The 22,950-nt window shown below is 38.3% G+C and overlaps 1 protein-coding gene across 4 annotated transcripts; it reads right to left on the reverse strand.

Annotated features, from left to right (window-relative positions):
• Positions 1-727: 727 nt before the first annotated feature.
• Positions 728-22,906, reverse strand: LOC123345088 (IKBKB interacting protein). 4 transcript variants are annotated; one of them, XM_044981739.1, is made up of 4 exons: positions 18,574-18,664; positions 18,049-18,275; positions 15,215-15,332; positions 728-2,907 (listed from the first exon to the last, which is right to left on the reverse strand). In XM_044981739.1, exons 1-4 carry the CDS (start codon positions 18,628-18,630, stop codon positions 2,152-2,154), a joined length of 1,158 nt encoding a protein of 385 aa, XP_044837674.1. In that variant the 5' UTR covers positions 18,631-18,664; the 3' UTR covers positions 728-2,151. The 4 variants fall into 4 exon arrangements, with proteins under 4 accessions (XP_044837674.1, XP_044837680.1, XP_044837689.1 ...); XM_044981745.1 differs by lacking the exons at positions 728-2,907; positions 18,574-18,664 and adding exons at positions 10,278-11,304; positions 22,764-22,906; XM_044981754.1 differs by lacking the exons at positions 728-2,907; positions 18,574-18,664 and adding exons at positions 10,278-11,304; positions 22,169-22,524.
• Positions 22,907-22,950: the final 44 nt, after the last annotated feature.

Genomic DNA, 22,950 nt, shown 5'->3' on the forward strand with positions numbered 1-22,950 from the left:
GAATACAAATGATGAAATAAGTCTGAGGAAGAGATCATAGCCTTTGGAATATTTCCTAGTACTACTGACTGCCATGAGACTATATACATGAAAAAGCTTGATAAAATATAATAGAACATGCATATATGGCAGATTCTAAGAAGCAGTCCTTTGCTTTGAGTAACCACCTGACAAAATTATCAGAGCTTCTAATATTTTGATCAACCTTTAGCTAAAGATCACTTCTACTAAGCAAGCTGTTTTTCTTTCAGAAAGTCATTTAACACAAGTTTCACTATATACTAGCTGCTGCAACCCCACTTCTGAGGAATTTACTTGATCTTCACAAACATAACTTTCTCCAGCTAATGTGGATAGTAGATACCCAATTTTAATTTCCTGTTGGGAGCAAGGACCTTCTTCTTTTGGTATGACTCCTCTTGAGTGATTGCCTTTAAACAAAATTTAAAAAAAATCTTAAAATTCCTTTAAGACTTTAGTGCCCTCCAGAGGCAAGAGTAGTGGCTTTCCCTGGGTAGTGATTTCTACATATATGATTGGTTTTATAGAGAAGAGAACCTAACGCTGCACAAGAAATCCACAGATGGGAACTCCCCAAAGTCAAACAAACCCAGGTATTTTATATTTTTGCCTGTTGTTTCAAGGATTTTTTTTGTGTTTTGATCCTGTGTGTTCTAGCAATGACATTTTTTTGATTTGAGTGGGTCAAAGAATGAAAACCTTTATTTCAAAATAATTTATTGTATGACTTTAGGAAAAATAACCAACTTATTTAGAGTATTATTTGAAGGAAAGATAAGGGAAGCAGAGTAGTGGGGAGGTACCAGTGAAAGAGGAAAAAGCTAGATGGAGCAACCATATGGGAAGGGACATGGAATAAAAAAGACAGACAAAAGGAAAGAGGATGAAAATATAGGGGGAGAATGACTGGAATTTTCAATGGATCCATATATAGTAAATTCAAAAAAAGTCAACTAGCACTTACTAACTGCTAAACAATCAAGTTCTGGGGGCCTCAGCATTCCCTAAGACTTCTGGCTGTGACTTGGTCTTACAAGGATTTTCTCAAGAGCTGTACCTTACCTCTCTCAATCTATTTCCTTCACAAACATTGCTGTTCTTATACCATGGCTTTTTATTTCCTCGCCTCTGGTACATCTATTCACATTCTCTTGTCTTTAGTACACCTCTTCCATCTCTTACTCTTACCTGCCCTTCTCAAATCTCAATGGCTCTATAAATGCTTCTCTCTTACCAGAGCAATATCACATCGGATGGGGGCTGTTTTGATGTTTCTGAGCCTAGACAGTGTCTCCTTCTGTGCTAAATTTGGTCTCCATTCTAGCACTTTTACAGATCAAGTGATAGTGCACGTAGGGAACAAATGAAGAGGAGAGGCCTCTCAGACAGGGAACCCAAAGACATTGGAATGAGGGCCCTCTGCTAGGGTTAGTACCTCTTTCAAGACACTGTCCCTACATAGAGTTCTGCTCTGCTGTAGAAAGAAATCCTAGAGCTCCACTCTGTTGTGACTATAGTCCTGAATAAAGGATTCCATTTAGTTTGCTAAAAATAATATTGTGCATTTAACATGGAAAATGTCTAACCATCTTCCCTTTTCAGAGATAACACTAATTTATTTCTGGTCATTACTCCTTTCTATATCCATAACACACTGATAGATTTAAAATAAAAATGAAACCCCAGACATTTTGGGAAAATCAAATGAAGCTAAGGTTTTGTGAACTTGTGTTTAAGCCTGAATCTGGAATCCACAATTTTATCCCTGACTTCAAAGCGGTAGGGAAGGTTGAAGACCCACTTGTCAATCTGTAGGCCTATCTAAGACAAGAAAGCAAACTTGTAGGTAAGAACAAAAATATCAATTAAATTGTTTACATTTTTAAAATTATGTAAAAATATTCTACTTTAGTTATACAAAACAAATAGTTCATGAAAAAAAACCCTGATGTAAATGGGACTTTTGTCACTTCAAAAGAAGGAGGATTGACCTCTAAATTTGTTTCAGTATGCTTTGAAAAGAAGCCTTTAAATTACACCTCTCTTTCAGTGTCTTAGTACCAAGCTTGATTAGGTTATCGCTCTTCAAATGCTACTGCATTTTAGGCCATCTATAGTTTCAGAAAGTAATTAATTCATATCTAAAATCTTGGTTATTTCATCTTTCATATCCTTGATCTCAGTCTGAACTGTAGTTAAATTGGACAGTTTTTCATTCAAGAAAACAATTTCTTTCTCTCTTTGTAATATATCATCAACCAACCTTCCTATTCTTAATGTTAGCTCATTTATCATTGGTTCCAAACGGGCAAAATCCTTCTTTAAGTTGTACACGTTGGGTTTTAAATCGTTTGCAAATGTAACTGTCTTCAGAACTTTTGCTCTGGTACTTTCCAGATTTAAAAGCCTATCTGAATGTTTGTTGAAATCACCTCTCAGGTCAGACAATGTGATTTTAATTTGTTCAATTCTTTTAGCGTTATCAGAGGCAGAACTTCGTAGCTTTGCAGTATGGTCAATGCTACTTGTAAGTAGATCACCTATACTTTGTACTGTCTTCTTTTCAGCTTTATCTACTTTATCTTCTAGTGCTTGCAGAGAATCAGTCAATGAGGTCGCATCTGACATTAGACCTGAAATGCGTCTTATGTCAGTTTTTACTGTTGCAATCTTCAGAGATACATCTTTTGCTACGGAAGCTGTACTCTGCTCAACTTTTAAAACTGCATGAAAAAGAGTTGTTAAGTTCTCCTGCATTAGTTCTTTTTTTTGGATTATGCTCTGAGACCATGTTTTCATGCCATGGAGATCCTCTTGTAGATGTTTAACATGAGAAATTATTTGAACAGTTTCCAGTTGTTCCATTAAGTCTTGAGTCTTTTCACACTAGAGGGAGATACAAATAAAAGTATTTCACAAGATAAGCACAAGATTTTAACTAATAAGTTCATGTCAAACTGCAGTTAAGTTTCACTTAAATATCTTTCAGTTCTGAAATCTTAATCAACGGTGATGGATCCATGGACCTGGGTCTTTAGAGAACAGTATTTCTGCCACAATGCATGTGTCCCAGACTTCCACTGGTTAACTCCGTTTTTCAACATAAGTATAGGCATAAAAAATTCTTGAGCATTTATTACATTCACATAACAAAAAGAAACAAAACAGAAAATATAAAGACTTCAAATTGAAAAATTAAATGATTATTCATTTGGGGCAAATTTTTAAACTATATTCAGCAAAATCCTTCAGAGGGAAAACATAGTTTAAACAGTTTCCTACATTTACTAAAAGTTATCTTAATGAGAGAAGATTCAATCCACTCTTGGGTTTTGTCTTAACAAATTTTTTTAAAAGATCTATTCTTGCTCTTCAGACAAACATGCAAAAGATGAGATGAGAGGAAAACCTTCTGCCATATACCGCTTTATTTGTGGGTGAGGCAGGATACAGTTGCAGACATGTTGATTACAAACAGGTATACTTTAGGCTGTAGACTATGATTTAGTTCTCCAGTCCAAGAGGAAATCCAGTTGGCATTTTCTGGTCTCCTCCCACTGGTTTTTCTTCATGCTGAAAAAAGGCTGGTTGCTATCAGAGCATGTTATGCTGCTTATGATGGTGAAATCATAAATTAACTCCAAAAGTGGCAAAGTTTAGAAACAGTCAGAAAGAAGGCAAAAGGAAGATGAGAGAGAACAGAATTGATAGCATGTAACACACAAGGGAGTGTAGGAGCAGAAATTTCTTAGGAAATGATCAATCTGGTGACTATGGTCTAGTATCGTGACTGGTCTCTTTGCAGCCTGGGTATATCATATATCCCCCACTCCCAAAGTCATAGACAAAGGTGATGTTCATTTGCTGAGATCCCAAAATTTGAAGATGTCAAGGACTCTGAAGATTTGAGGTTCCGTTTTGCCAATTTATGATTTCATATGAATATGTGAAGGTCATTTTGTTACTACCTTTCAGCCTAAACAAACTAATTTTACACAAATCCTTACGTTCAGTTCTGTGCTTGTTCTTGTCATCAATTTTTAAATCAATGTAACAGTTTATAAGTCAAGACCATCTTTTGTCACCTTTTGCCCACATCAAAATGGGATCTGTCTTTTAAGAAGGTAACAAAATATATTCCCCCAACGTTACAGTGTAACAGTAGAAAATGGCTATCTATTATGTAACTGAAACAGGACGCGCTTAGAGTTAGCAGACATTTTTATTTATAGTGAATCTTTATCAAGGTGATTTACTATATGTCAATTTTTCTATTGGCCATCTCTTTCAAAAATGTAAAAATGGAGAAGATACCATGTATGTCAGACTCCTATTTATGGGCTCAATAGAGTATTGGTATTAGTGTCCCCCTTAACACTGATAGTTGTACAAAAGGATGATTAGGGCCCAAGATATTTGTGTGCATATATTTTAAAGTATTTGTGCATTAGTATTTTGTAGCACAAGTTATGTAGATTGTAGAAGGAACAGAAAGTTGTTGATGGCACAACACTGTCTATACAGCAATGTAAAACTGATTAATTGTGACAAAGGATGAAGGTGTCTGTTCTAAAGAGTTTACAATCTAGAGGAGTAACATGGATTAGAAGACAACAGTAAACATCTATAGCAGTTGACCTTAAGAGCATACTTCAGGTAGGGCCCTGACATCCCATTACAGCTACAAACGAGTATTTTGTTTTCAAACTTGCATCACTTGCTATTATACCCTTGTGGAGCTGACATTGAAAATTAAGGCGATCTTTCCCTTGCCTGTAAATTCTTGTATATTACTTGTCTGTAAAAGCACACTGTTGGGGTTATATGAATTATAACGATGATTACATTTGAGGTACACAGGAGCTGAATTCTGTTGCAAACTGGAAATCCTGCAACTTGGATTGCACAGGAAAACATTCATATAGGTTTTTATTAAATTAAAAGTTAAAATAAATTTGATACTGTAATTTTTATCTAATTTGATTATTGTGATTTTTAGTGGATATGGGCCCCATGTATAATTCTGACAGCTGTCTGCCAACCACTTCTTGATTCAGCTGACTTTTTTAGCACTGATGCTGACATTGTTTTCAACTTTATTTCTAATTATATCCACATTTAGTATCTTGTTCAACAGCTGCTTGTGTGATAAAACCCCAAACTGAAATTTACAGACTGAACTACCCTCTTTATTGTTCTATTAAATTGATCATATGTATAGGACGTGGTTAATTTTTAGTGAACCCATGCCAGTGAGTATTACCCCACTTCATCCCTAATAAACTATTTAATGTACTTTTTATCCTGGGACAAAAGTCTAGTTTATCTGGCTGTATTTACCATCTCATTTTCACAAATTCATACTTAGCAGACTGAAAAGGCCTAGTGTGAAATCCTGGCCTCATGGAAGTCAATGGCAAAACTCCTATTGATTCAGTGCAGGCAGAATTTCATCTCTCGTCAAGATCCTTAGTCATCCCCTGTGAACATAGGATCATTTGGTATAGCCTGTGATTCCCAAACTTTAGATTTTCAGGCAAGTCCATTGGTTTACTAGACTAAGAACTCTGTAACACCCAGTGCCCACTACTTTCTGTTCAACTGCGTATTCTAGCCTGCAATGGAATCTGGGTTGATCCAAACCTACAGTATAAAGATGCTGAAAATGAGATTTCAGTTCTTACTGTTGTTAATGAAAAATAATTATATGAAAGAGAAAAATCTAAGTTGAAAAAACCAAACGTATGAAAAGTATAAAAACTTGTGTTTAATTGCAAAAATTCTTTCCCATAAAATATTAAAGAAGAGAAGAGCAATCTACATAGCCAAGTAGACTTTGTGCCAGCTGAGGCAGAGAAACTTTGAGAACACACCTTTATTGAGTAGAAAAGTAAATAGATACAAAAGTGATCATCAAGGTATGTTACATTTTTTTTCCATTAAGGGGACAAATAGGTTTAATATACCATATATGTGCAGCATTAACTCTTTATTAGAGATTATTTTTATAGACCGCTATGTAAAATAAATAAATATGTGAAAATTGAGACCAGAACAGTTTCATGCAGAGTTAATCCTAAAACTTCTGTGGGCATATGCAGCTCACAAGGCCACTTATCATTTTGGATATCCCGAGTCTTAAATCTGAAGTAGTCAAAATGTGGTTTGTAGACCCAGTGTGTGAACACTTTGGCTATGTCTACGCTACAATTAAAAACCTGCAGTGGGCCTGTGCCAGTTGGAACAGGCTTGCGGGGCTCAGGCTAAGGCAGTGTTTAAGTGCAGTTTGGGCTAAGGCTGGTGCCTGAGGTGTGGGACCTACTCCATAGTGGGGTCCTAGAACCTGGGCTCCAGCCCAAGCCCAAACGTCTACACCACAATTAAACACTCTCTTAGCCTGAACGCTGTGAGCCTGAGTCAGCTGGCATGGGCCAGCTGCGGGTGTTTAATTGCACTGTAGACATACCTTTGAGTTTTAAAATTCAGCCTATAGCTGCCCTCAACTTCAATATAAGAAGAGAGGCCTTTGCATACTACAAATTCCAGGGTGTAGTGCTCCAGTTTGATCTAAATAGATCTGTGAAGGTTACATTTCTGCATTTAAAATAATGGCGGCTACAATGTTCATGTAACTTAGGCACGTCTCTCTGGCTCCAGTAAGCTGCCAGTGCAGCTCTTGATTGGGAGAAGTTTGAACAGTCTTGCCTCTTAAACACCTCCTGATAGCTGAGATTATATATTAGTTGTGTTTTGACTTTGGAATACAACAGTTTATATTGGAAGTCACATAATTTCTTTAGGCCTACCAGTGTGCCATTCAAAAGGAATGATTTATTTTTAAATGGAAGTTAGATCCTGTGTGTGATTAGCACCAAGTACAAGTGCCTTACACGAGGACTAAAACCTGGCAATACTGCCATGAAAAGGGGTTAATAGATGGCACAAGCTAATTTCTTTTTAAATTAATTAAGGAAATATAAATGTCTTGGAATTAACTTTTTAATTTTTGTTTTTCATGAAAAGTTGGATCCCTATAGTTCAGCAATAAATTTAAATAATAAAGGGTAGGAAAAAATAGTCTGTTTCAGAGGGTTGGGCAGGTATAAATGGGAAAAGGAGATTCTGGGGGAAGACGTGTTAAACCTGACAAGGAAATGATGCTAGTAAACTCACAAAAACTGAAATGATGGAAGGCTACTAACAATAATGTTGTACTCAGGTTGAGAAGCATCTTAACTCTACAACTAGTCCTACAGACTTCGGTGACAGTGTTCATGCAGAATGGTGCCATTCAATGTGAATAAGGGTATCTCAATTTGTCACAATGATATTAAGAATGTCAACAATAATGTGTGGAGTGAGGAGGCCACTTGCATGTTGCCAAGGAAAGGAAGGAGAGAGAGAAATTTAAAGACCAACTTTTGTATAATCCATTAACAAATATAAAATCTCAATGGAGAGGAGGGGATATTTTAGTAAAAGTGGTATGGTATTCTGCATTGCAATCTGGCATTTTCAAAGCTCACCTGTCACCACAAGAGGGGACCACGTTCTCTCATTTATACTGGTGGAATACTACTGAGTTTAAGGGGGCTTGTAATTATGTAGTTCAGAGGGGAATCTCGTTCAGCATATAGAAATTGTGTTAAATGTACATAATTTATTACCAGTAATCCAGAAGTTCTCTTATTCTGCTGTCAGTTTAAACTCAAAGAGCTGTCCTTGCAAGGACCCTTGGATTTTGGGTCAGCACCTAATTGTATTAGGGTTTTCTATATTGTGAATAATTATACTATCTATGCTTCAATGGAAGTAAAGTGTGTATCTCTCTCTCTCACAAACACACCCTTCCACTGAGGCATAAATATTAGGGCTGTCAAGCGATTAAAAAATTGAGATTAACCACACAATTAAAAAAATGTATTGTGATTAATCGCACAATTAATGGCACTGTTAATAGAATACCCTTTATTTAAATAGTTTTGGATATTTTCTACATTTTCAAATATATTGATTTCAATTATAATACAGAATACAAAGTGTACAGTGTTCAATTTATTTTTATGATTACAAATATTTGCACTGTAAAAAACATTTTTCAATTCACCTCATACAAGTACTGTAGTACAATCTCTTTATCATGAAAGTTGAACTTACGAAGGTAGAATGATGCACAAAAAATTACTGCATTCAAAAATAAAACAATGTAAAACCTTAGAGCCTACAAGTCCACTCAGTCCTACTTCTTGTTCATCCAATTGCTAAGACAAACAAGTTTGTTTACATTTGCAGGAGATAATGCTGCCCACTTCTTGTTTACAATATCACCTAAAAGTGAGAACAGGCATTCGCATGGCAGCATTGTAGCCAGCATTGCAAGGTATTTATGTGCAGGATGCACTAAAGATTCATATATCCCTTCATGCTTCAACCACCATTCCAGAGGACATGCGTCCATGCTGATAACAGGTTCTGCTCGAAAAAGCAGTGTGGTCCGACGCATGTTCATTTTCATCATCTGAGTCAGATGCCACCAGCAGAAAGGTTGATTTTCTTTTTTGGTGGTTTGGGTTCTGTAGTTTCCGCATGGAGTGTTGCTCTTTTAAGACTTCTGAAAGCAAACTCCACACCATGTTCATCTCAGATTTTGGAAGGCACTTCAGATTCTTAAACCTTGGGCCGAGTGAAGTAGCGATCTTTAGAAATCTCACATTGGTACCTTCTTTGCGTTTTGTCAAATCTGCAGTGAAAGTGTTCTTAAAATGAACAGCATGTGTTGGGTCATCATCCGAGACTGCTATAACATGAAATATGTGGCAGAATGTGGGTAAAACAGAGTAGGAGACATACAATTTTCCCCCAAGGAGTTCAGTCAGAAACTTAATTAACACATTTTTTTGTTCAAACGAGCATCATCAGCATGGAAGCATGTCTTCTGGAATGGTGGCTGAAGCATGAAGGGGGCATACGAATGTTTAGCATAACTGGCATGTAAATACCTTGCAATGCCGGCTATAAAAGTGCCATGTGAATGCCTGTTCTCACTTTCAGGTGACACTGTGAACAAGAAGCGGGCAGCATTATCTCCCGTAAATGTAAACAAACTTGTTTGTCTTAGTGATTGGCTGAACAAGAAATAGGACTGAGTGGACTTGTAGGCGCTAAGGTTGTACATTGTTTTATTTTTGAGTGCAGTTATATAACCCAAAAAAATCTGCATTTGTAAATTGCAAGATAAAGAGATTGTACTATGGTACTTGTATGAAGTGAATTGAAAAATACTATTTCTTTTGTTTGCCATTTTTACAGTGCAAATATTTCTAATAAAAATAATATAAATTGAGCACTGTCAACTTTGTTTATTGTGTTGTAATTGAAATCAATATGTTTAAAAATGTAGGAAAACATCCAAAATATTTAATACATTTCAACTGGTATTCTATTGTTTAACAGTGCGATTAAAACTGAGATTAATCATGATTAATTTTTAAAATGGTGATTAATTTTTGAGTTAATTGTGTGAGTTAACTGCGATTAAATCGACAGCCCCAATAATTATTAAAATTATTGGCAGTAGAGAAAACAATAATATCTTTAGATGCAGACCCAAAATCTAAGGGTCCAAATAAGGACAGCGCTTTCTGAATTTAAACTGACAGAAGAAAACTTTTGGATTATTCCAGTAAGTAAAATTAGATCACAGTTACAGCTCTTTTTGGGGGCACGTGTGTGTAGACTACTAGGATATCCTGTATGGAATATTATTGATGGACTCCTGGTCAAATTCTCTGCTCTCAATACATCAGTGTAAATCTGGAATAATCCCATTACATTTACCAAGAACAGAATTTTGTCCCCACAAAAGAGGTAATTGTGATCTAATTTTACTGAATGGAACCAAATTTATGAAACTGTTGGTTTTTATAGTCAATATGGTATGTCACAATCAGACTACAATTCATAGAACCTGCTCAGAAACAGGTTTTTAATTTTTCATATCTTATAGTGTAGCTAATACAGAAGCATGAAATATAACTTTGCAAAAAGCTATAATTAGAAAAAATGAATGAATATAAAATTTAAATACAGAATACTGTGCTTAAAATTCTGATTTAACAGCCAAATGTTCTTTCATCTAAATACTTTGGTTAAAATTTCATTTTAATAAAAAAACTTAATGGACATTCAAGATAATCATAAAATACATGAAAAATAGTCTGTCTGTTCCCCCTACCCCATTACATTTGCTTTTTTTCCCTCTCTAGTATAGTTTAGGCATGTAAGGTCTGATTCAATGCCAATAAAAATAAATGACAAGATACCTGCTATTTAACGTTTGTTGGACTAGTCGTTTTTGGTTATCATTTGTTTATAAACACATTAACGTAACTGAGCTATATTGTTCATACTGTCAAGTAATATACATGAATTAAAATGAGTCTGAATTCATTGATCATCACCCTGACTTTGTTCATTTTCTAGATTGTATTCTAAAGGTAGTACTTCTCTTGTATTTGAAGATAATGTAATGTCAAATACTTTTTCTTTTAAAACAATTATTTCATTTTGCAGTTTTAATATGCTGTTGTCATACTGCATGCTTTCAAGAACCGTTTGCATTTCCATTATATTTGACACTGTTTTCAGCATCTCATCTTCCATAGTAAACACCTGTATTGTCAAATCTTCCATTTTTTTCTCTATACCTATCAGCTCACTTGATACTCTAAGAATAGACTGAACGGCATTTTCAATTGTTGGCAAGTGGGTCTTGCATTCCTCAACTTTCGGTTCATAGTCTGTAAGCTTCTGACTCAAATCTATGTCTCTAGCTAACAAAGTATTCTGCTCTTCTTCTAATTTTTCAACTGTCTTTGTATCCAACTCCAGCTGCTGTTCAACTCTAGAAAGTTCATCTTCTTCCTGTCTTTTTAATGTTTTAATATTTCTTATTGTACTGTCTTCTAAATCTTTTAACCTTTCTGAAAGAGACTTCATATTTTGATCAGCAGTATTTATATGGGCTGTAACTTCAGTATGTATGAACTTTGCTTCAGATTTTAAGCTACTAGTGTTTGCATTCATTTCATCCAGGCTTCTTTTCCAGGAGTCCATAACATTTTGGAATGTGTCATTAATGCTTTGCATCTTTTCAGAGAATGTCTGCTCACTGTTCTGAATGTCCTGTATGATGTTACGGAGAGTGGACACTTCCTGCTCAAACTGGGTCATCATAGAGATGGATGAGGTAGCTTCCTGCAGGATACTTTCGGAAGACTCAAGCTGCATTTGTAACACAAAACAATGTCCATGTCTACTTAATATTAGACTGGAAGAGCACTTATACAACTGGGAGTATAATATATACATAAGGCTCAGTCAGTCTCTTGGAGAAATCCCACCTGACTTGATACACATTTCCAATCTTCCTATTTACTCTAATAATTTATGTTTAAAATATTATTGTTCCAATTTATTCTGGCATGTGAAAGCTATAAAGAGAATTTCTATGGCAGTTTTCACACATGTATTGTTACTTAGGAATTAGTAACTCTAGTCAATTTGTTACTTAGCACCAGAGTTATTACATTCTAGTCACCTGGACCTCAGTTTCTATTTATAAAAAATGAACTGCCATAACTTATTGCTGTAAAAATATTGAGCAACAAACTTAGAACAAATACCTTCAAAATACAAATCAAATACTGTGACATAGAATTAAACATACAATTAAGAGTATTACTAAAAGACCAAGTGATAAAGCGGTAGATCAGCAGTCTAGTGTCTCCACAATGCACTACCATAAAGGGAACCGGACACTGGGTTACATATTAGTGGTTCTTCACTGTGTGAGCTAGCAGGAGATAAGAGCACTAAGAAAATAATACACTAAACTCAGGCAGAAGACAGGGTGAAATCCTAGACCCAGTGAAGTCAATGGGAGTTTTGCCACTGACTTCAATGGGTTCCACAATTTCAGTCAGGGAGCACAGGAGAGTTTTGTAATACTCTTTGATCAACTGAGGAGCACAAATGAAGCTCTAAAGGGAGCATACAAATATTGCAGTTTAGAAACAACTGAAATAATCTTTACAACACAGTTTCAGGGAAGGGGAAAATTTATTCATGTTTTTCTGTATAATACATGCAATTATCCTTGGATAGCCAACCTTTGTTTCAATTTCCTCAATAGGACTTTCTTTTGTAAAAATATTATATTGCCCAAATTCTGCACTAGCAAGGTGGACTCATTTAAATCAGCTATTTAAATCACCAAGTGGAAGGCCTCAATTTAAATAATTGATTCTAATCAACTTTTCCATTTGTACTTCCTTTATTTTCTAAAGAAAGAAGCATTCCTTTTGGTTGATATAACCTTTAATATCTATTTATTTACAACTAAATAGAGCCTATTACACTAGATTTGGTACATCTTTTTGCTACCAAGGAGGTACACTATAAGCATATATATTTAAGCAATTATGTAGCTAAGTATTTTCAGATTCTTATTAATTCTAAATTTTTAGTGTCTTAGAAAATGGTGAATGATGTTGCTTATTTACCTAGATAAAGAAATTTTTACACAAGATTTCTTTCAAGCTGCCTTAGGATGGTAACTGGAATTTAACTGAACACAACAGCATATACATTTTATTTTTATTACACAAAACAAGCTCTTAATACAGTACATTACCTGTTATATTTATAAAACGTGACCTCAAAAGTTAGATGTTTTTCCCCTGACTCTTTCTTTATACAGAAAAGCAGTTTTTAACTCCAAGTTTTTGATAGAGGCTCATGGATTTAGCATATTCATTTTTTACTTAAATGTTATAAAATATTATAATAAGGTTAGGCCTTAACATATTTCATATTAAATTCAGATTTAATTTTAAACAGGTTACTTTAAAAAAAAAAACTTACTATAATTTAAATAGAAAAATCCAATTTAAATAAAAAAACCCATTTTTAAAAAAATCATTGATTTTTATCCAACCTGCACACACGAGGAAATTCCAAGTTTGCAGTCAGCTCTCTAGACTGAAGTGTACATAGATTCAAACTGCATCCTATGTGACTGACAACATTTTAAGATCAATGCTAAAATGGCACTATAGGTACTTGGTTTGCTATGCTTTCATCATCATCTCTACCATACAGGGAATGATCTTGGCATAAAACTAACTCTTCTAACAGATGACACAACACTATGAAAGGAAAAGAACACAATGCTGCAAATCAGCAGTGTGATAAAAGAGAGTGGGGATCGCTCCCTTTTGTGGACACCCAGCCAGCCAGTTGGCTATGGAATCCCTCTTGGTGGTTGTTCTCTACTTGCTTTACCCGTAAAGGGTTAACCAGCCCACAGGTATAAGGAAAGGAGTGGGCACCTGACTAAAAGAGCCAATGGGAGGGCTAAAACTTAAAAAAATTAGGAAAAAACTTCCCTCTGTCTGTGTGTTGTACTTCTCCAGAAAAGGGGAACAGTGAGCAGTTATGCTGTGAGAAGCTGAAAGCCAGGTATGAAAAACCATCAGAGCATACTTAGAGATTGCTTATCTGAAACCCCAGATATGTATGTAAATTAGGGAATGTCTCGGAAGATGCAATTAGATTTATTTCTATCTCGTACTGGCTTGTGGATTCCTCTGTGCTAACCCCTAATGTTTTTGTTTTGCTTGCAACCTATAAGCTGGACCGCAAGAAGGTTATTCTTGATGTGTAATTTTTGTAAGTGGGTTCTTTAAATCTAGCAAAAGCCTAAGTTCCAGATGTATTTTCTTTCTTTTTGTTTTTAATAAAATTTACCTTTTTTTAAGAACAGGATTGGAGTTTTGGTGTCCTAAGAGGTTTGTGCATATGCGGTTTAATTAGTTGGGGCAACAACTAATTTTCTTTGTTTTCTTCCACAGCTCTTTCCCAGGGGGTGGGAGGTGGCGGGGGGGGGGCAGGGGGAAGGGTGTGTGTGAAAGGGCTTTGAGGATACCCCAGAGGAAGGAATTCCCAAGTGCACGTTTCTGGTTTCAAAGGGGTTTTTTGCACTTGGGTGATGGCAGCATCTACCCATCCAAAGTCAGAGAGAAGCTGTAATCTTGGGAGTTTAATACAAACCTGGAGTGGCCAGTATTAAATTTTAAAATCCTTGCAGGCCCCCACCTTCTGCACTCGAAGTGCCGAATCAGCCTTGACAAGCAGTTTTAAGATTTTAAATTAGTACTATAGAAGACATAGACTGAAGTGGGAACAAGACCAATTTACCATACAAGAATTTCTGCCAAATTTCTTTAAAACAATACACCTCTACCCCGATATAACATGACCTGATATAACACAAATTCGGATATAACGCGGTAAAGCAGCGCTCCGGCAGATCAAAGCAAGTTCAATATAACGCGGTTTCACCTATAACACAGTAAGATTTTTTGGCTCCCGAGGACAGCATTCTATCGGGGTAGAGGTGTATGTAGCTGAACTATATTGAGAACTAAACTTCTAAATTGAGCCATATGAATTTCAGGGAGGACTTAAGTTTCTAGAAAAGAAACATTAGGGTACAGTTACTTAATATGCATGGTTAATAGATGGACAAATTTAAGCCCCAAATTTGACATACTTTAAGATTATAATCATCTGGTGAATGATGTCATACATATTCTAGATAAAAAAATAAAAAAATTGAGCACTTTGTAGCTATGAAATTACAAATGAAAATAGTATTGAAGGTCCTGAAGAGATCAACAATGAAAAACAAAAATATAAGTAAAGGGAAACATTTTCAAGTAGCTATTTCGCACAGGATGAAATACTGGCCTTACTGAAGTAGATGGGATTTACACAGTTGACTTCAATGAGGTCTGAATTTCCTTAGCAATGTTAGTATCTCAGTATAAGCACCCACTTGTCTGCATGCTTTTACTTATATAAGTGATATTAAGCAACATAGTCTTAAGAGTTGAGAACAGAACAGAAGCCAGATCTGATGGCCAATCAGATGTCCCATTGACTCCCATGTCAATGACTGAATAAACATTCAAAAATGGTCTAATTTCAGAGATATAAAATTGTAATTCTGGTAATCTAAAAATGTCCATAATCTCAAAACACATTTGTTAACTTTGACTAAATAAATATGAACTAATACATTTTAGATAACGTTCAATATAAGTTCTCAAATTAAAATTCCAATTATTACCTTTTCAGAAATTAAGTTAACTTTATTTTCCATATCCTGGCATTTTCCAGCTTCCAGCTGTAATAAATGATACTTTTTTTCCATGTGAGCAAGTTGGCCTGACTGCTGAAATAGGAACCTGCAAATCATGAAAAAATTAGTGAATATAATTGGTATGCATTAAATGTTTTAGGCCTCAATCCTGTAAGGAGCACCACATGAGTGTAGGGGTTCTATCTTCACTGCATGGTCAGAGCATTAGAAAAGAACAGGGCTTTTTTAACAAGTTTGGTCTGTCTTCATATTGGAGTTATAGATTACCAAAATAAGGAAATGGACAAAAAATAATAATTTGCATTTAAAGTGTGTGTGAGAGAGAGTGTGTGTTCTACTCAATTAGCTATCACAAACCTACATAACCACTTCATTGTGACCTAATGTACATATGTGGGACAAAAAAGTACCTTCATGGGAAAGGAAGCCCTTAGAGAAAATTACTTTTTTAAATGGTTTAGCTGATTTAGGTGACCAGATAGCAAGTGTGAAAAATCGAGACAGGTGGTGGGGGTGGGGGTAATAGGAGCTCATATATAAAAAAAGCCCCAAATATCAGGACTGTCCCTATAAAATCAGGACATCTGGTCACCCTAAGCTGATTAGATAGTCAAGTTAAACAAAACAAGATAATTGGGTCTTTCTTCCTAGACTTCTCAAAACCATATGTGGGAGCTCTGAATTAGGAAGGGCCAAGCTAGTTCTAATTTTGTGTTATTTTTAGCCATTGCTATTGGGTTGTGGGAAAGTTTGTATTGCTGCTGCCTGTGATGTACCAGTTCTGTGGCGAAATAGACTTTATTCTCCAGGCTCGCCAGTTCTGTCAAATCAACAACTTAAACATATAGTAATAAAGCGGGTTTGGCAGAATGTACCCACGTCCACACCCTACACACTGTTGTAATAATCTTAGTACAAAGGAGGTTTTGTGAGGTATTATCCATAAATTCATAATTTGCTGGTCAATATAGTCCTGAATAAATGTGCAACAGCATTGTTTATACTATTTTCCTGTATAATGTTATTGACACGTTCCAAACCACAGCAGAAGCTGGCGAACAGGTCAATCTCAAACAAAAGAATATGTGCTCTGCTTAAACAGAGTCTGCAGTAAACAGAGTCATCAAGCAGGAAGGGAGACAAAGGGAGTTCAAACAGGTGGAAAAATCAGCAGGGAATATCCTTACATATGCCCTCTGGGCTTGTCAACATATACAGCACTGCAGCAGCGCAGCTGCATGATGCTGATATAGGCCTTAGAGCAGACGCTACCTATGCCAAAGGGAGAGCTTCTCCTGTCGGCATAGGAACTCCATCTTCCTGAGAGGTGTTAGCTATGTTGACAGGAGAAGCCCTCACATCTACATAGTGCTGTCTACACTGGGGGTTAGGTTGGTAAAACTGTGTTGCAATCCTAGAGCGACGTAGTTATACTGACAAGTCTGTAGTGAAGGCCAAGCCTCTGTCTCCTGAATCTCAGCTGGAAATGTTTTCCAGAAGGAGGACTGACACTATAAAAAGGAGAAATAAATGCCACAAAAGGACCCCCTCCTCTCTCTCTCTTTCTATTGATTCACAACACAAGAAGGGACAAAGGAAGCAGCCATTAAAGAGAAGAAGGTATCCTGGCCTAAAAAGTCTGGCCACTAAGACTGTTGAGGGCATGTAGTGAGAAAAACTTTGCTTTGAATTTAACTTAGTTTATTAAGCTGGGCATGAGTTGTGTTTTTTCTTTATTTTTCTTGTAACCATTTCTGACTTTTATGCCTCATTACTTGGATTCACTTAAAATGTCTCTCTTTGTAGTTAATGAACTTGTTTTACTGTTTTATCTAATCCAATGTGTTTAAACTGAAATATCTGACAAACTATTTGAAATAAAAAAAAAATCATATTTTTACCTTAAAGAAATAATAGACTTAACATACTTGTATTGCCCAGGAGAGGGCTGCACAGTACAGGACATATATTTCTGGGGGGAAATCTAAGACTGGGAGTGTATTGGGGTCACCTTGTACTATACCCCAGGCTGGTGAGAGCCAAGGTGTGGCTGGCTGGAACTCTCACACAGGCATAGCTGGTAGTGATTTACATGCTGGAGGCTGTTTGTGAGCAGTCCAGACTGGAGGTTACAGCAGCAAAGCAGTGTAAAGAGCACCCCAAGTTAGAGGGCAGGGGTAACACAGCTATTTATTTGTCTGGATTGTACTTTGGGTATGTAACAGTGTGTTAATACTTTACAGTCTTAATACAATGAGATTGCAGATGGGGACATGTAGGCAAGCAGCACCACTATAGCTGAACCAGGATGAAATGGGAAACAACAGAGAGGGCCCTAACATGGCAGTGAAAGAAGCTTAATTTGCTGGAAGCTTATCAATCCCAAATCAAGATGGGGATAGTGCAGGCTGTCCAGGTATCCTCTTTTTGGAATCAATTTATGTAGAAGAATATTTTCTCTCTCATAGATTTTATAATGCATTATTTGTTACAATAATGTACAGCAATTAAAGTGAGAACTCCAGAACATTTGTAATAATGGACTGTTGAGACTAAGGTCTGGAGCAAAAACTAAGAAATTGTAATCTATACCTATCCCAGATGTGGGACAGTTTAAGCAGAACCAAAATTATGCAATTTTTATTTTTATCTTTTTTCAACTGTGATCACCAGAACTGGACACTATTCTACTAATGTCGTATATAGTGGATTCCATTGTATATGACATGGAGGAAACCAGAAACAGTAAAATTGAAAGTGTGAAACGAACTATATCCAGTTACCTTTAGAGGATCACTTACCAGGTCAGCAGTAGACAAGCAACAAGGGAAAGTAGATTTAAGGCTGTCTGAGAGTCTATCCAAAAGGAATTCTGACTACTGCTGCCGCTCCTGGGACTTGAGATTGTTCCATCACCGCTCTGCTTTTGTGGATCTTCACTGTGCTTCTGTGAAGGAACAGCTTTCTTTCTTTGCTTCATGTCAGACATTTTAAGAAAGTCTTTAGGAAACAGAAACCAAGCGGAGATCTAGCAGAAGAAAGCAAAATGAGTTATGTTTAGCCCCTTCCAAATTAACAGAGAGACCTCCCAAAATACGCAGTTAGGCAATTGCACTAAAAATTAACTGCTTCCTGCTGATGTCTACCACATTGATGTTTATTCAGTTACATTAATCGTTTTCAAGAAAATGTCACCATAACTATTCATTTTTCCATTACATAACTATCCCCTTCCATACTTTCGGATTAGCAGAAATTGTCTAATTCTCCATAGCACTAAGACTATAGATTTAATGTCTTTTAAAAAATGAAAGCTTAGATTCTACATAAGCTGATGGCAATTGTCCAGGAAAACTTTCAACTCCTTCAGGCTGCACAGGCATCTGAATCAAGGCATCAAGATGTTCTTAAGATTACTGTAAATAAAAGAGATTAGAAGACTTTTTTTTTTTTTAAAGACAGCACTATGTTTAGTCAGTTTCACTATTTCTCATGTTTGATCGACTAATTTGTTTTACTATTCTTTGAGTCTTTCACATGCAAAAGAAGAGAATAAACATTTAAGACAGAAAATATGGGACTGTGAATCATCTTGGGGTCTAATTTAGGAATATTTCTATAATAACTTTTTAAATACACCTCTACCCCGCTATAACGCAGTCGTGGGGAGCCTACCGCGTTATAGCTGAAACCCTGTTATATTGGGGTAGGGGCGGCAGGGCTCCGGCCACTGCGGGGAGCCCCAGGCCCTTTAAATCGCTGGTGGAGCCCCGCTGCCACAGCCCTGGGATAGGGGTGGCAGGGCTCCAGCGGTGATTTAAAGCGCCCGGGGCTCCTCACAGCAGCCAGATCCCCAGGCCCTTTAAATCAATGGCAAGCCCCACTGCCGCAATCCTGGGGTAGCGGCGGCGGGGCTCTAGCAGTGATTTAAAGGGCCCGGAGCTCCCCGCAGCAGCCGGAGCCCCGGAACCTTTAAAGTGCCACCCAAGCCCTGCTGCCGCAGCCCCGGGATAGTCGTGGCAGGGCTCCAGTGGTGATTTAAAGGGCTTGGGGCTCCCTGCAGCAGCCAGAGCCCTGGGCTCTTTAAAGCGCTGCCGGAGCCCCACTGCTACCGCGCTATATGCGAACCCATGTTCTATTGGGTCACGTTATAGTTGGGTAGAGGTGTATGTTCACCCATAAAGCCAGGTTCATTATTTACTGTATACTCCTGGGAGCATTCTGTGCCAAAAAAATTAAAATTCTGCATGCGATATTTTTAAATTCTGCAAATTGTATTTGTCAAAATAACACTACATAATCATACCAGTTTCAATTATTTTGGTAATTTATTTCAAAATACCTGTCAGCAAGTATGTCTATAAAATACAGACACACAAAAATTCTCCCAGGAGTAGAGAGTTAAAGAAACCCCTATGACAACCCAGTTCCTGTTTCTCTGCCCCCTTTCCCCACCTCACCCCGAGCCCAGCCAGGGGGCCACATACCCACAACCCCTCCCCTCCCACGCCCAGTGTAACACTGCACCCCATATTCCTCACAGTTATATTATTGCATCTTGCATCTGAAGAAGTGGGTATTCACCCACGAAAGCTCATGCTGCAAAACGTCTGTTAGTCTATAAGGTGCCACAGGATTCTTTGCTGCTTCTACAGAACCAGACTAACACGGCTACCCCTCTGATAGTTATATTATTATGACATAATGTATTTTATGCAAGATAGCTCATGTGAGATATCATTGGAAAGCTTACGATTTATTGAATATGATTATCCTATTTGTATGCATGTATCATTTTTGTATGTGAAGTTAGGAATATTGACTATTTGTATTACAAATGTGTTTACACCTGGGGAATGCCAACTAGGCAAAAGATACTCAGTCTAGATGGCTGACTGGGAAGGGCCAATTCAGGTTGATGAGCCATTAGGAGAAAACAACAGGCCCTAGAAGAAGCTTATCTCCCACGGGTGAGAATTTGCTACTCAAATCCAATCCTTTTAGTATATTAAGCTTAGTTTGTGTGTTTTGTTTGCTACGTAATCTGCTTGATCTGTTTGCTACCCCTTGTAATCAACTTAAAATCTATCTTTTGTAGTTAATAAACTTATTTTTGCTTTGTCTAAAACCAGTATGTGGGAGTCATCACTTGGGGCAGAAAGCTGTTGCATATCCTTCTCCACATTGAGGGAGAGGCGAATTTCATGAGCTTACACTGTACAGATCTCTGTGCAGCGCAAGATGGTATAATTTTGGGTTTACACTCCAGAGGGGAGTCTGCGCTTTGGTAGCTAGGCAATTCCTTAGCTGTAGCATCCCTATGCAGAGCTGATCACAGTATCTGTATGTACTGCAGCTGGGTGTGTCCCTACCTGTATGTGTGCTGGAGCCTGGGAGAGGGCTTGGCAGGCTGGTCACAGCAGTACAGTGTAAAGGGAGCCCAGGTTGGTGGGGTTTAGTGGTACCCCAGTTCCAGGTGGCACCCCGGGGGGAGAACCCGTCACACCTAGCTGTGGGGGCCCCCCAGCCAATACACCCAAACCCCATCCCCCCAGAGCCCAGCCACAGGGCCCTCTCTTGCCCAGATACCTGCATCTCCTTCCCCCCCACACCTACCACCTGTGCTCCCCAAGCACAGGGGTCCAGAGGGAGAAACAGCCTGATGCTCGGTCCCAGGCTTGCATGGAGTTTCCTGCATGCTGCCCTCTCCTTCCTTCAGGGCATGTTGGCAACTGCAGCTGCCAGGAACTCTCTAGCTCCTTCCCCCTCCCACCAGCAGTGTCTTCTATGTGTGAGCTGAGGTTTGCTGGGTCCAGTGGCCCCTAGCTGTACTGCAGCCCATTTCTGTTGCGGGGGAAAGGAAATTCTGTGCACACATAGTTATGTCTCTACTTAACAGGGTGTGACACTTTACCATATTACCAAAATGAGCAGCATTACAGCTATGGCTTATTGTTTCTAATGGTTTTATTAAACTGAGTGAATTACACATTTAACAGACCAGTCCAAAAAAGTGGACAGGGGTGCACTTTTTTTTCTGCAGGTGGATGTATTTTGAGTATGAAATAAATGGTAATCAAATATCTATTTGTTCTCCATTTTGCTGGGTATGTAACTGGTGCATTAATATTTCCATAATAAACTCCTGTATTTTTGAGGCATTCCCCTAGAACTGGACTATTTTTCTTTTTCCAATGAGAAGTTATTAGTAGTGTAGTAGCTACTAGCAGATGAGAGTTTAATTCTTCATTTCCTTTTGTGTGACTGTTTATTTTAAAAGCTGGTTTAGAAATAAGTCACCTTTTTAAAGTCCAATATCTCAGATATTTTTGGGGGCTAAAGGCAAGTCTTGTTGGGTTTAGGCAGGAAGCTGACAATCTCTACTTTCCAATGCAACAAAACTCATGTCTAGACTTTCAGGATCATGACGTATTAAAACAGTCCACTTTTGAATCTAGAAAAACCTCAGTAACTGACTTAGAACTGACTCATATCAATCATAGAATTTGGGATGGGATTATTTTTTAGGGGAAAATTTCATTCCCTTCCCCCCCGAGTCCAGCCCCAGGCCTTTACTAGCAGGACCAAGTACTGATTTTGCCCCAGATTGGCTCCCTTAAGGATTGAACTCACAACCCTGGGTTTAGCAGGCCAATGCACAAACCATTAAACTATCCCTGCCCCCAGAGTAATGTCAAATAGCAGCCTGAAGAGATGTCTTCTTTACTTCTTGGGGGCTACCAGACGAGAAAAGGCTCCTTTTTTATTTGACCAGGGATTTAAACCCAGAACTCTCAGATTAAACGTCTGATGCGCTACCAACTGAGCTCGCCAAGCTCACACATAAATCCATATCCATAAATCCGGTCCATATCCATGAATAAATCTAACCATTCTATAGCTATTCAGATATTTACTTACTTCGTTTGGTACTTCTTAAGGACTAAGTCCATCAGAAATATGAAGCTTAAAATAAATGTTTGTGAGTTACACAAATGCAAAGAAGAGTCCGAGTGTGTGAAGCATGAAGAAAACAAAAAAAAAATCCCCTCTCTCAGCACAAAACCATCAGAACCGATTTTCTTTAAAAATCGTGTAAAAAGTTGCTTTGGGCAGAGAACACGAAATTTCAAACCAAACCGAATTTCGGAAGGAAAGTGAAAAGTGACCAAATCTTTTAAGACAAAAAACCAACCCCTCAGCTTCAAGGAGAGCAGCGGCCTCACGGGAAAGCCGCGGGGAAAGGAGCCGTCACACAAAGCCGTTCAGTGGCTGAGTCTCTTCTGCTGAAAGGTGCCCCGCAGTCACCAACGGCCCCGCCACCGCCCATCGCTCCTTCCCCAGCTCCCCCCAGCCCCACTGCGGGCGCCCCACAAAGCCACCCCGCTCCCCACCCCATCACCCTCCCGATCTCCTCATCCCTTCGAGCGCCCTCACCGCCCGGTGCCCCCGGACCCGTCCCCGCGCTCCCCACAGCTCCCTTCCGCCGCACCCCGACCTCCCGGATCCCCGTTACCTCTCGCTCGGGGAGGCCGGGCGCGGCGCGGGACTGCCCGGCTCAAACAAACTTCGGCCCTGGGCACGCGCCCCTGGCGGCGGTTGCTGCTCCCCGTAGCCTCGGGCGCGCCACGTCAGGCGCGTGCCCGCCGCTCGCGCTCGGGGCTACGGCACTGGGCGCGTCTAGCCAGCGCGAGCCGGCGCCG

The sequence above is a fragment of the Mauremys mutica genome, chromosome 1, assembly GCF_020497125.1.
Source record: "Mauremys mutica isolate MM-2020 ecotype Southern chromosome 1, ASM2049712v1, whole genome shotgun sequence".
Taxonomy (NCBI): domain Eukaryota; kingdom Metazoa; phylum Chordata; order Testudines; family Geoemydidae; genus Mauremys; species Mauremys mutica.

What these genes read in the sequence shown, in the direction of transcription:
- LOC123345088 (XM_044981733.1), bottom strand. Translation starts at nt 18,630, where the DNA reads ATGCCTGTGCAGCCTGAAGGAGTTGAAAGTTTTCCTGGACAATTGCCA. An exon ending in GACAATTGCCATCAGCTTAT is followed by an intron (nt 18,276 to 18,573) that starts GTAGAATCTAAG and finishes TTCTTCTGCTAG; the next exon opens with ATCTCCGCTTGGTTTCTGTT. An exon ending in GCTTGTCTACTGCTGACCTG is followed by an intron (nt 15,333 to 18,048) that starts GTAAGTGATCCT and finishes CATGATTTGCAG; the next exon opens with GTTCCTATTTCAGCAGTCAG.